Source organism: Eublepharis macularius, chromosome 9 (assembly GCF_028583425.1).
Source record: "Eublepharis macularius isolate TG4126 chromosome 9, MPM_Emac_v1.0, whole genome shotgun sequence".
NCBI classification, from domain to species: Eukaryota; Metazoa; Chordata; class Lepidosauria; order Squamata; family Eublepharidae; genus Eublepharis; species Eublepharis macularius.
The window spans coordinates 106,328,606-106,343,420 of record NC_072798.1 but is presented as its reverse complement, the minus strand read 5'-3'; the positions used below and the strand labels follow the sequence as shown (position 1 = coordinate 106,343,420).

The 14,815-nt window shown below is 46.3% G+C and overlaps 1 protein-coding gene across 1 annotated transcript in view; it reads left to right on the top strand.

Moving 5' to 3' along the window:
* The window catches only part of LMNTD1 (lamin tail domain containing 1), a 210,436-nt gene that overhangs the window by 32,585 nt on the left and 163,036 nt on the right, over window positions 1-14,815 (top strand). Inside the window, exon 2 of the mRNA XM_054988437.1 lies at window positions 12,415-12,516. Within this exon, the coding sequence (XP_054844412.1) occupies window positions 12,415-12,516 (102 nt within the window). The remainder of the gene's footprint in view (window positions 1-12,414; window positions 12,517-14,815) is intronic.

Sequence of the window (14,815 nt, the reverse complement as noted above, 5' to 3'; positions counted from 1 at the left end):
TAGGCTCTAGAAGTCACTGACCTAAATTCATCGACTGAATTTGACTTGAGTGGCAATTTGAGCCAAGAGTTTCCCATCGTTAGACCTGGTCTACACAGAAAATGAGGTTGTAAAATCCTGAGGTGGACGGCAACTTCCAGACTCCTCCTGTAAATCTTTCACTGCAATGTCTGTCTGTCTGTCTGTCTGTCTCTCTCCTTCTCTCTCTCTGTCTTTATGTCTCTCTCTCTCTCTCACACACACACACACACACACACACACACACACACTTACACACATCAAAGACAAAAGTTCTAGCTTGGCCACTCCTTACATGTTAGTTTTCTACTTACGTTTTTGTTTTTTGTGGAGGGGAACCTACAGAAACAAGATCCCCTTCTGCAGCCTGAAGTGATACAGGGCCAAGCTAGAAGTGACAAATTACCCTTGAATGGCAAGTGAACAGACTCACGTGCATTCCTCCCTGTTCACTTGCGCTCCACTTGCACTCCACTCAATCATCATGGAGTGCAAGTGGAGTGCAAGTGAACAGGGAGGAATACACGTGAGTTTGTTCACTTGCCATTCAAGTGTAATTCGTCACTTCTAGCTTGGCCCACAGTCTGTTCTGTCTCCTCCTCCTGTTGCAGCTGCAGCCCAAGCTTAAGTCTAGCCTTCAGACCACTACATCCCATTGACTCATCCGCCATAGTCGCTCGTCTCTTTCTCTCTTGTCCTGCCCACTGTCAGAATTTGTTGTTAGCTCCTTGGGGCAAAAGCACCACCTATTGTTGTGTAGTAATAATAAATTAATAAAACAACACACTGGCGTTTCCTTGGTTGAATTGGCATCTTTCTCTAGACTAGTAACGGATATTCTCCTGACCTAGATTGTATTTTTAGACATAAGAGTAACTCTTGTGTGCCATCAGCCAGAGACAGGAGAAATCACACTTAAGAGCCCTTCTGCACACAGCTCAGCCGTGTATACTATATTCTTAGTTTGTCCTGTATGGATCCTCTTTCAGGAAGCTTTGGGAGACAGATTTGATCATAATTTCAGATGGGTAAAGGGTATTTTTTTTTTAAAAAAGGTATTTTTAAAGGGCATTTTTTTTAAAGAAGGGGGAAAATATATTGAGTAGATTTCCCGTTTCCCAGTCTGTAGGCAGCTCAGGGGTGCAGGCAAAGCTGAATTTCATTAGAGACGGATGTATATTAGCATAGCAGCTATTTTTAACAAGCGTGCATCTAAGAGGGACAACACCTTGCAGCAATGTTTGAATTTAGGAGGCTCATTGGGAATATGGTTTTAATTGATTTCTGTCTTAAATGTCACATACCGCATTAGCCACAAAGTGTTCGTTATACCAGTCATTACCCAACAGTGTCTCTTTTCACGTTACCTGTAAGGCTCACAGTTGATCCCTGCTGGTATCTGCCCAGGTCCTTAGTGAAAAGATTTTGTAAAGCTCGCAACATCGCACCTGTGGAGTTTTTAATTTCATTGGCTGGGATCCACAGAGTTACTTTAGGCAGACTTGGATACATCCAGTGGGAATTTTAAACTTTGTTTAAATCTTCTGCCATATCACAAATGGCTTTGGGAGTTGCTTCGGTTCTAAAGGGGGTTGCCACACAGCATGCAGAGATGTCGTCCAAAATGCAGAAAGCCCCATCGGGGCACACACAACGTGTTGTATAGTTCTTTGTATACTTCCATTTTTAAAAAAAAAAAAATCAAATACCAGTCAAAGATGTAGGAATGATCTTTTGAAAAAAACTCCTTGCCTTAATCCTTGTAGAAAAGAGTCCAGTAGCACCTTTAAGACTAACCAACTTTACTGTAGCATAAGCTTTCGAGAACCACAGTTCTCTTTGTCAGATACATCTGATGAAGAGAACTGTGGTTCTCGAAAGCTTATGCTACAGTAAAGTTGGTTAGTCTTAAAGGTGCTACTGGACTCTTCTATTTTGCTACTACAGACGAACACGGCTGACTCCTCTGGATCCGTAATCCTTGTGGGACTGGTGTATGTACAAGTAAAAGAAAAAAAGCTACCTAAAACATTTTCTCCCCCTTTTCTGCCATGCAAGGGACTCAAGGATGCAGAAAAGGGGATTCCTGGTTTAATTCAAAATATGCAAGAGTGCCAGATTCTCTGAAGAGGTGCGAATATACTGTATACCAGTGGTAAATGTACTACAGATACTTCACATATTAACGTGAAGTCTGGCTGCTGATCCTATGCAGAGTTACTCTAGTCTGAGCCCATTGAATGCACTGTTGATCTTGTCATTAAACTGGTTCATCCAGTCCCTCTGATTGAATCACTAGCTGTGTCGTAGGAATCACGTGGAAGTACTGAAAACAATGGGCCATTCCTCCGTGAAGGAGTTGTAATGGTCCCCATTGTTTGCACAGAGGGTTGCTGGTCCCCTAGTGGAGCGTGGTATTCCCCGCTTCCAGCCTCCCCCACAGCACCACTCACCTGGCTGGCTGGCTGGGAGGGGGGGAGGCGAGTTTCCCGGGCACCCTCCCGGCTTGGCACAACGATGGTCACTCCCTGGAGTGCTGCCATTGTGCAGCCCCTGGGAGCGCCCCTGCACTTCACGTCGTGTGATGTGGGTCCCAAATGGGACAATTCTTTAAGAATCGGCCTGGTGTGATGTGTAGGAATGCTCTTGGGGCCTGTGTGATGATGTAACTCCTAAAAGTGATGTCATCACACTGTGCCGGGAGCACGCGCGCAAGAAGACTCCAAAGGTGAATACCAGGTCCCCCTCCCCACCCCCCGCCAGGAGGGTAAGGGGACCCGGCAACCCTATTTGCACAATAGCTTCTTCTGTGGAAAAAAAGGCCACTACGATAGTACAAATAGAGGCAGCCATGTATAGAGAGCCCTTGTATGGAGACATCGGTTCATGCAATCAACACCTCAATGCAATTCTTGCAGTACAAAGCCCTGATGATGGGCCGACAGGTTTTCGTTTGGAGACACAAAAACTATAAATCCTGAGAAGTCTGTGAATTGAACTCTGCTCCACAAAAGCTTATGCAACACAATAAATTAGTCTTTTGTGTGCCGATGGACTCAAAATTAACATATCTGAGCTGTCAAGGTGCTAAATGTCAGCAAAGTCATTCTGCTCAACGTGAATATTTCTGAAAAATAAATTGGATGATAGAAGCTTTGTCAGGACTGTGCCTTCCAACACATAAGGTACCCCACTTACTCTTCACTACAGTGTGTGATGGTTCTCCTCCAAGGAAATCTTGTTGCCTCAACTATAAACCACTTTTACACCATGTAGCATTTAACAGAACCTGCCCCATCGAAAGTCCTGGCCAGCCTGTTAGCTTGCCCTCATCCTGCACCAAGACTAAGCTTGACCCACCCTGCTCTTCCAGGGCGTTTAGGAAGGCTAGACAAAAGATAACACCCCGTTCAGTTTGCCTAAGCTCTCCAGTTTGCTGGCGGGGGGGTTGTGTTTCCATCAGAGTCTAATATGGACCCAGATGAGGACAGGAAATTGATACTGCTGATAAAAGCTGCACAATAGCACCACCACAACCACACCTTGTCTCTTCTTTGGTACGTTGGTCACAGAGCAGGCAAAAATCGCAAGATCAGAAGGCAGAGGAATATTCTTCACTCACACCACTTCACGTGCCAATTCTCTGTCATGGTCAAATCTTCTAGGTGGACTTTCCTCCAAATTTTCTTGCCTTTGGAAGTCAACCAAATGGTCTCAAGGAGCTGGGTGGGCCTTCTTGGGCTGGATCCTGTGGCTCCTTCCCGTTTATGGGGGCACTTTCCCCTTGTGCAAGAGTCTCCTCCTCCACTCTGCCCAAACTGGCCATTTTCTGCCACTATCACATCGCTTCATTTTGCCCCCTAATATTTCCGGTTTTGCCCCTGTGCTTCTTGAATCTACGCTTGCATTTCTCTCTCCTCCTTATTCTTTTTGCATTCCCCCCCTCATCACCTATTATTTCTCCCTCCATCCCATCTTGCTTTCCCCCTGGATCCCATTTCATCCACTCTTTGGCCGATTCCACACTACCTTAGATCCCGCTTTTCTTGTGCAATGATTGCTCCATCTGTTACTGCGCGTTCTTCACTTGTTTGTCCACATTACCCTTTGAATAGCGCTTCTCCTGCGCAATCCATTGATCACATCCCCTTTCAAAAAGACGGGTAAAGGGGCGGGAAAAACCCGAACGGCCCCACGGTTTTGTTTTTTTTAAAAAAAGGACAAATTGATGCTATATCGACGAGTAAGCATCCTGGTTCAATGGTACAACGACACCATTAATATAATATATTTTAAAAAATCACCCGAGACACTTACGATGAGCGCTCGGAACATCACAGCCTGCATGCTGGTTGAAATAATCCGGGAATGGGTGAGCGGTCACTATCACCTACAGCAGCATCCCACAGCAGAGCTTCATTTTGTCTTTGGAAAATTGACATCTGTGCCTAACTCGTTGGCACAGTCCGTGTCGGGGCGTAACATGAGCCATGATTTCAGTATCATGTGGATGCCCCCCCCAAATATATAAATTGAATTAACATATGAAATTGTTCCTCTGATATTTGAGGTCTGCCTGCTTTTTTAAAATGAGATTAATATGATGAGATGTCACCATATCGACACGGTACTCTTTTATTTTTTAAAAAAAGGGGTGGGGACAAAGGCGGAGAATTACTCCTTAATTGGGAGGCGGGTCAAGAGAGGCTCGGAATTCAACAGAGGGCAGTTATTTGTCAAAAGATAACCCGCGGCGAAAGTGCAGTGGGCTGTAGCGACGCCATGCCGAATTAATGATGGCTTCGGAGACGATGCATGTGAACAAATGAAGGAATGGCGCTGCGGAAGCAAAAAACTTCCGCGAGAACGATGGTAGTGTGGATTCGGCCTTTTTCTTTTTCAAGTGAGCAAAACCTTTCATGTTGGCAATCCTTTTGTCAACTATTGGGATATGCATTCTTCTTGCCAGGGCTTTTTTTCTGGGAAAAGAGGTGGCGGAACTCAGTGGGTTTCCCTCGGAGAAAATGGTCACATGGCTGGTGGCCCCGCCCCCTGATCTCCAGACAGAGGGGAGTTTAGATCGCCCTCCACGCTGCGGCACGGAGGGCAATCTCAACTCCCCTCTGTCTGGAGATCAGGGGGCGGGGCCACCAGCCATGTGACCATTTTCAAGAGGTTTCGGAACTCCGTTCCACCACGTTCCTGCTGAAAAAAAGCCGTTTCTTACTAGTGTTTGTCATTTCAGTTATGATAACTGCTCACCCAGAATATAATCTTAGCTAGGAAAAACAGAGCCCCGTGATATCAATGTGTCTATATGAAAGAGTGAGTGGGAGGATAGAAAGAGGTGGAAATGAAGCTGTTTCTTGGCAACAAGATAGTTATGTAGCCATGGCTTGATTATTGAGAATGGGCCTGTCATTGAAGTAGGGTCTAAAGATGCTGGAGTCCTGAACCTCTGGCAAAAGTACATCAATGCTCATTAGTGACTAGATATTTTTCTGCAACTAAGGTCCCCAACCACCAGCTGGGGCCTTGGAGATCTCCAGGAATTACAACTGATCTCCATACCACAGAGATCAATACTCCCTTGAAAAAAGGTCTGCTTTGGATGGTGGACTCTATGGTATACCATAAATTCTAGTGAAATTCTTCTCCTGTCCACTCTCCCCAGGCTCAGCCCCAAGGCCTCCAGGAATAACCCATGCTGGATTTGGCAATCCTTTTGTGTGTGTGCGCGCACATGCATAAGGTACTGAGCACAAAATTCTCCCCCCCACCACCCTGTGTGTGTGTGTGGTTCTCATGTGAGGTGGCAAATTTGCTGCCTTGTGGGAGTTCCTCTTTGCTTCTGGCTGCTCTCTACTTGTACATTTGTAAAGAAAACAAATAATACCCAAACACAAAATATCCAGTGCTCTCAAACCCAAAGGAATCCAAGCCTGGGATGAAATAGCCTAAGAATTTCTCACTACCATGGAACCAATACTGTTCTGAGGTTGCCAATTAGCTGGGGGAAGAGGTCCAGTAGGATTTTTTTCTTATGCCAAGAGGCACAAGAAACTATATATTTTAGGTGAATTGAGTTCTTTTGCACTAGGTGGCCATCAAAGATTACTACCAAAATAATTTATTACAATAGCCAGCAGCCCTGGTGGACCTCATGGTAGTTGCTTGAATATTTGCAGGAAATTGACATCTGTATTTAAAATGTCTTTAAATCAACATGTTGAAGGCAGTGCCACCTGAAATTCTTTGTCTGCCTCAGCCAGGAGAATGTCCAAGCCACCCTCATAGGATTTTTTTATTTTGCTCCATCTTTGTGAACTCCCAGCCAGATATTTTCACTCAAATCTGGATTTTCAAGTCTGGATTTACAAAGCCAGAATTGCAGAAGTGATACGGAGATGAGAAACCCTATATCCAATTGTCAATCTCTTGAGCTATCTATCCAGCTGCTGAATGTATGTCTTAGAATTAATTTTTAAAAGCAGCCGTTGTTTTTACAAGCAAGCCTTCGGATTCCACCTCCCAGGTTTTTTATAGCATTACTGCAAATTATTCCATTTAAATGCATAGTCAAGCCTGCATCATTATTCCTGTATCGGTCTGAAATGAGAAAGTAGAATAAACTGAGTTAGAAAAAAAATCATCACATGAAGATGATATTCTTTTTTTATGGGTATATTGTAAGTTCAAATTGCTGTACAGTAACTCAAAAGATGTATGACATTTTAAAAGCTAATTAATGCAAGCATTTGTATATTATATTTAGATAACACAGTCAAACCATCTTCACATTTAACAAAGCCAAAGGGAAACATTTATGGGTGTGCCTTAAATGGTTTTGGCTTGGCATCCAGCTGCTATTCAGGGGATAATTACCCAATCATTTGCTTGTAGTGACTTTCAAAATCTTCAGAACAATTAAATATCTATAAAACGCACTTGCTGGGTGCTTCATTGACACATCACTTGCTTTTCAGTCACTCCTCCTGAAAAGGTGAACTCCGAGAAATGAAGAGTTAAGACAGCACTATGTTTGTGACATCTGTCAAAGGCTATAAACATGGACCTTTGTTCGAATAAGAAAAAAGATGGGATGTTCCGAAAGAATCCAAAGGGATTCAAAGACTGCCATTGCCGATAGATGTGAGTCAAAAGGGGTGTGTGTGTGGTGTGTGTGTGTGTGTGGAGGGGCGGGGTGTCAATCGTAATCTCACCTGCATTTTCTAGCTCACCCTTCCTCCAAGCAGTTCAAAGCAGCATACGCAGGACTCCTGCCATTTTGTCCTTAAAACCCCCTCTGAGGTGGGTTAGGCTGAGAGAGTCGTGCAGTGGGTTTCCTAAGCCAGTAGGAAAAAATGATGAGCACAAACAGCCCTGTCCGTGGTACAGGGAGAGCTGGCAAGCGATTCTGCCCCCTGGCCAGGCCCAGCCCCTGAGTCCCAGGCCTGCTGCTTTGGCTGGCCTGCTCCTCATCCTCTCCTCTTTGGGGTGCTCTCTCTCCAGATAAATCACCTGGAAGTGAAGCTCCACTGACCAGTATGAAACTTACTTCAAAGTAAACATGCATAAGGTTGTATGATAGTTTGGGAAAGCCAGCATGCTAAAAACAACTGCCCATTAAAAGATTGCCTCGCCCTGTTCTCTAGACCTAACTTTTAAAATGAAACAGCACAGAAATTTACTATAGGTGTAACCCTAATATATGTTGCACAGTAATAATATAAGCCCTCAGCTGTTGCCTTTTAAAGCAGTAATGTGTTACTGGTGAAACGTTCAATGAGTTTAAAACGTGTACTAATTATCTTCCCACACTTTCAGGCAAACATTTCACTATTTGTTTTTATATAGGTTTTGTAACACAACCTTCATTTTGCTTTCCACTTACCTGAAGAACCTACTAAACAAATGTTGTAAACTAAGCCAAATATAACCAGTTGACTGCCTGTGATAAAAGGCTCTGCTTCAATTTATTAGGCAAACATAAGAGGAGAGTTTTTGCTGGAAAAGATTTAATATATGATGAATTGTATAATGAACCCAATATAGCTAGCTAGCATATCATTCCTTCTAAGTTTTATATTCTTTCTAGTACTTCCTGTATAGTTAATACTGCTCGTAAATGCATTTATATCATATTGTTCTCAATAATACACATTTTAACAATGCCCCCCTCCCCAAGTTACTTTGCATATATGAAACTTTGATTCTCCAAATATCAAAGTCTGACCTGGACCGGTCCTATTTTTATTTTCCCCTCTTGTTTCTCATGCAATCAAAGCACATAAATGTTTGCCACTTCTTCTGAATGAATCCATCTTACCTAACATTGTGAAGTGAGGCCTGGGCTACATGTGCATAGTGGTTAAGTAGTTGAGCTGTGAATCAGCAGTCTCTTGATTCAACTCCCAGTACTGCCACAAACTCTGCAGGTGAGCTCAGCAAGTGGCTTTGGGTCAGCCCCTCCTCTCAGCCCCGCTCCCCAGCTGCATTGTGGGGATAATAATAACACTGACTTTGTTCACCACTCAGAGTGTGGCACTAATCTGTCTAGAAGAGGAGTATATAAGCACACTGTTAGTTAGCTAGCATATTGTTATGTTGCTGTTGTTGTTAAGGTGGTAAAGATCTGAGGTGATAAAGTGGACTGCGCCACTTCAGACTGCAGACGGGGAAAGGCATTTTTAAATAATATTCTACACAGAAAAGATCTACAAGTAGGCACAAGAGATGTACACAGAAAAAAATTCCATTTCATTTTCTGATCCAGGGGTTATGAACCAACTATGTACCATTACTGGATTTTTCTGGCTGGGGCATTGCTAGCTGTGATCTAATCTGCTCAGGGTTTGTTTGGGTTTTGTTATCATGAGTTTTGGGCTCATTCTTTGCAATGAAGGCTTCCAGGCTTTGGGGGCAGCTGTTTTTGCAGTCAACAGCACCAAAATCACACAGAACACAATCCTCCCTCTAAATCATTGACCCACCAAGTCTGAGCGCACATGACCACAATGTTCACAGACCCCAGAGGATTCTTGGAGAAGACATCAAGGCAAGTGATGGGCAGCTCCACGCACACACACACTGTTCTTTTCAAAGGGGTGGAGTGGGGAAATGAGGCTCTGGGACACCTGTTTTTGCACATAACTGAAACTCACATCAACTATGAGCCCCCTCTAGTCTAAACCATTGATCCACTGTACTTTCCTCAAGTACAATAACACACACACACAACAGTGGACCTCTTAGAAGGCACATGTTGATGGGTGCACACGGTGGCAGGGAACTGACTGGCAAAGGGGCAGTGGGGTAGCAGGGGAGCAGCAGTGGGGTGACTCACAAGTAGGGCAGCGGGCCAACCAGTCAGTGCAGTGACATTAAAAACAATCCTCCTTCATGTTCACTTCTTTCTTTTTCTATAGTGCCAATAACTTATTACCTTTGCATTCTGCTGTTGTCTGCTGCTGCAGGTTCCTTGTGCTTTGCCATTTTTTTCCTGCAATGCTCAGCCTTCTGCTGCACAACGGGGTGTTCTCTCTGCCAATCTTCTCTATCGCCCAAGTGCAAACAGTCAGTCAGGCAGAATAATTGTCTGAATTCCATCCCCTGCCTCCAGCCCAAACAGACCTGTGTATTCCCCATAGTTTTTCCTTTTGCTGTGGGCAGACAGGATTGTTTTTGAAAGGGTGGAGTAGGTACACATTTGAACATTTGACTCAGAGCCAAGCTACAAGTGACGCCTGACACGAGTTAGACACGTGTCAGTTTCACTCAAGTTTTGATGGGAACTGTAGGCATCCTTGCAGCTTGGCTCTCCATTTAATTTGAAGTTTACAGAGTCTATGGGAGGGAGAACATGTGGTCAGGAGGGGAGTGCAGGTGTCAGGTTCTTGCTGGGCACACCCCTCCCCTCTGCTGGGTGGGAGGTTTCAGGGCCCCTCACCTGCCCCCCCTCCCTCCCTGCACAGCAGACAGGGCAGACCAGAGCATCGTTGAATCCCCCCCTCCCACTCAACCGGCCCTCGCAGAGCAACATGTCATGTGCACACAGGCTGGCGTGGTGGCAGGCCAGAGCATCGCTGCCTTTCCCTTCTGCTCACCTGGCCCCCATCTGAAGCCATGCTGCACCAACTTGGCAGGGCCCATGTGAGCAGCATGGCCCGGAGCTGCATCGCCCAGCAGGGACTGGGCAAGCATGGGGGGAGAGGCAGTGATGCTCTGGCCCACCACCACGTCGCTCTGCAGGGCCCGGGCCCAGGCAGGAGAGGTGAGAACGCTCCAGCCCACCCTGGCCGAGCAGGCGTGCCTGCGTGCTGCAGTGGCCAGGATGGGCTGGAGCGTCGCCTGCCTCCCCCACCCAGTCTTTGCAGTGTAAGATGGCGAGGTGGCTGCCAGGATGCAGCCCAAAGCCACGGCACGCTGTGGAGGCTGGGCCTGGAGGTTGCACCGCTCGATTGGTGGGGCACAGAGTGGCTTTGGGCAGTGGCCAGGCGAGTGGGGGGGGAAAGCAGGGACGCTCCGGCCCACCACTGTGCCGGCCTGGGCACATGTGCCGCAACGCTCTGCAGGGGCCAGGCAAGTGGGGGGGATTCAGCGACGCTCCAGCCTGCCCTTTCTGCTCTGCAGGGAGGGAGGGGGGCGGGAGAGGGGCCCTGAAACCCCCCCACCAGCTGAGGGGGGGCACCCTGCAAGAGCCCAATGCCTGCACCCCCCTCCTGACCACATGTTCTCCCTTCCATAGACTGCCGCACTGTAAACTTCAAATTAAATGGAGAGCCAAGCTGCAAGGACGCCTACAGTTCCCATCAAAACTTGAGTGAAACTGACACGTATCTAACTCGTGTCAAACCTCACTTGTAGCTTGGCTCTCAGAAAAACAGAGGCCCCTAAATAACTGTGGAAGCAATCCTATGCAGGTCTGCTCAGATACAAAGTCCCATGTTATTCAATAGTGCTTACTCCTGGGGGTCTTTAGAATTGCAGCCTATGACTGAAGTCTTCTGGGGCTTTTGTTGAGCTTGACTGATTGAGCAGACCACTGGCACCCTTCCCCCACCCCACCAGAGGCACTTTTCCTCACTGGGTCTGAGCGTCCAAGTACCCGGATGGGGTGAAGGAGACAGAGCAGTGCCCTGGGTAGCACTGCAAAACAAAACAAGATACATGCGCCTAAAAAGGTCTACTCGGATGTAAGTCCCATGTTATTCAATAGTGCCTACTTCTAGTAAAGTGTCTTTAGAACTGCACATTCCCCTTTTCAAACATTTCCAAAGCTGAAAAGCAGGGAGAGATCTCTCCTTGTGAGGACCCAATTGGCAGGGAGATGGTGCTCATTGCACCCGTCCTCCTTCCTGCCAACAAAGTGAATTAAGAACATCGGGGGGCCCTCTCCCCTTGGGGTCTGATTGGTAAATGCTGTGCAAGGAAACAAGATGCTGCTGCGTGAACCCAATGCCTAGTGCTGTTGCTACTGCTGTGAGGCACGAACCAAAATGAAACAAACTTTTAGGTGGGCGAGATCAAGATGGGTAACCATGTTTGTCTGTAGCCACAGAAAACAGCAAGAGTCCAGTAGCACCTATAAGACTAACAAAATTTGTGGTAGGGCATGAGCTTTCGTAAGTCACAGCTCACTTCTTCAGATACTAATCTGAAGAAGTGAGCTTGGTATCTGAAGAAGTGAGCTGTGACTCACGAAAGCTCATGCCCTACCACAATTTTTTTTAGTCTTATAGGTGCTACTGGACTCTTGCTTTTTTGATGGGTGGGTGCCATTATAACTTGGTTTCCTGGATTTGGTTCACCATTCCAGAAGCTGCTTTAACAAAATGAAACAATATCTGGGTGTATTTCCAGCTTGGTTTGGGGGGGGGTTGCCCATTTTGCACACCCCTAGTTGACACTAGAAGAGTAAGGAGCAATCAGAGCAGAATCATAACTTTTAGAAAAGTTTTTTTGTGGGCAAACGTTCAAAAACGTGACGTACACTTAGGGCTGCCTTTGTACTTGCAGCCCAGAAGATCCGATCTAAGGCGGCAGTGATTGGGGCAGCCTCATGATTTGTGGGATGGCTTGGTCTGTTGTACTGACTGGTTTAATTTATTTTAACTATGACACTAGATGTCACTGTTTTTAGCCGATGTGATGTATGGTCTTGTAAACTTGTGTTAGCCTATGGCTAAATTTACTAACTTACTCATCTAGGGTTGCCAGGCAAAAAAGACAGAGAGATCTGGGGAATTCCTAGAGCATTGTAACATTGCTCCGCACCCATTTTTGCTTCCGGTGGAGCTTGGAGCCCAGCACTTTGCTCACCGCCCTCTCGGGCAAATGGCAACCCTACATGGCCCTTGCAACCTGAAGTGATAAAGACAACTTTTCCTTGAACAGGTTATTGCCGAAGAAGCTGGAAACAGCGCAGCCATCAAAGCACTACAGTTGGAGCACACGAACAGACAGCGCCACATCACAGCCTTGGAGGAGAGGCTAGAGGTCAGTGCCTGCCAGTTTGCTGGTAATTGCAATCCCGAGTCACTATAAAAGGAAATGTGTGGAGGCAGGTGGACATTTCCATTTAATTTCCCCCTATGATTCTTCCTCCTTGATGTTAAATTGTCCGTTCCGTATAGACAGTCATGTTTGCCATTAACAAAGCCTGACTTCGAGGCCCTCGGAGAAATCCTCGTTCTCTTTTTGTGTCTGTGGTCTGCAGAGAATGCATTTTGTATAAGTAGAATGGAAGAAGCTGAGGGTTCATTTGGTAAGTACAATAAATACAGTATTAAGAAGATGAACACATCAGATGTGTATACATCTGACTTCAAATACTACATGAATAGAAAATTGGAAAAGGAAGTCTGGAGGCAGACTGTTGAATCTGCTGTGGCAGCTGTTGCCTGTGGAGTGTGCATTCGTCTTACTACCATGCCTTAAATGTTGTCGGGCTCCCGTTTGACATTTTACAACAGTCTACTTGATGGGCTTCTACTGGAAGCTAGGGTTGCCAAACTTAAGGTTTGGCCTGGAGTTCTCCTAGTTCTTCTTCTGTGTAGTTTATCTGTGTTTCAGTAAGGCTTTTGATAAGGTTCCTCCTAATATTCTGACGGGTAAATGGGAGGACTGTGGACTGGACTCTAGGATGGTCAGTTGGACAGGGAACTGGCTGGATAACTGCACCCAAAGAGTAGTTGTCAAGGGCATCACATCTGATGGGAGGCGTCCAGTGGAGTGCCCAAAGTGGGCAGAGCTCCTGTACTTTGAATAGTTGTACAGGTACAGCTGTGCTTGACCTTGGGTGAAGGTCCTACAGTGCCTAAACATGAGAGCACTCTCCTAGCATCTGGGAACGCAAGAGACGGCCTTACATGGTCATGAAAACCTAGAAGCAGCCCCTCACTCAGCCTCATGGCTGAAGGCTAAGGCTGAAGGACAGCCCTGAGACGAAGGTTGCCAACCTCCTGGTAGGACCTGGAGGTCTCCCAGAATCACATCTTTGGACTGCAGAGATCATCTGTTCCTCCAGAGGAAATGATTGCTTGGGGAGGGGGACTTTATGGCATGTATCCCTACCGAGGTCCCTCCCCTCTCCAAAACCTGGTCTCCACAGATTCCTCCCAAATTTCCAGGAATTTCCCAACTTGAAGATGGCAACTGTACCTAGGACTGAAAGGGCCTTTTGTGTCAACACAAGCCAAGTGTCAGCAAAGCCTGTTTCCCACGAGCAGGAGTGGATGTTTTGTCAGGATTTTGTTGGTGTGGTAAATCTGCGAAGAAGATTTGGAGTCGTTGTCTCTGAGAGGCCATAGTACCCACAGAGGGAGACATCTGTGAAAAGAAAAATGTTGCTTTCTTACAAGCACCATCAAACAACCACCTTAAAACTATTCAAATAATTAATTATTTAAACAAATTAAAACATCAACCGCTAAAAGTCAAGAATACAGAGCAGCACTTTCAGTCTTAAAAATGAGAATGGAGTAACTGATCAGCAGAGCAAAATCCAAGAGAGGGAAACGCAATGCCCCCTCCTCCCCGAAAAGTTCCATCGCCGTAACGCGGGACGTGAGTGGTCTGTGCTTTCACCCCAACGGGGCAAATAGCGGCTCTGTGGAGTCATTCCCAGTCAGAGAAATGGTGAGAGGGGATTAGTTCAAATCCAAACTAGGATTCAGCCTGCTTTTGAAATGAAAAAAATGTTTGGGAAGGGAGCTCTTGGCTCACCTCTGTCCAAATGCATGTAGAGAGGTCTTTTCTGCAGGATTTGAACACAGACTCCTCCCTCATCTGAGTGACAGGCGAAACTACCTTTGTAACAGCCCTGCCAAGTGAGAGCTTGCCCCGCCTGTGCCTTCCCCACCAAAAGGCCGTCTTTCTCTTCCTGTGCTGTTGGGGGCTCAGCCAGTCGCCAAAATAAATGTTTCCAAACCTGATGCCGGCTAATGCTGGCCTTGCTGCTTCCTGGGCCATCCTCTGGCCGGGCCTATTGATGAAACCAAGGCGTAGTTCAGAAAGGGAAAGCAGGAGAATCCTGGACCAAAGAAGACACTGGAGGGGGCTAAGCAGGACACTCCGGCTGCAGTCCTGCACGCGCCCAAGGTGCGTGACTGCCGTTTACTTCCATGAGTCTTAAGAAGCCTTGCTGAGCGCAGGACTGTAAACTTTATTACTGCATTAGCAGCGCAATTTTTAGCAGTTTCATAGGGTTGCCACCTCTTGCCTGGGAAATTTCTGGAGATTTGGGAGCACTGCCGGTGGAAGGGGGCGAGATTTCACCTAGAATCCATGATATACC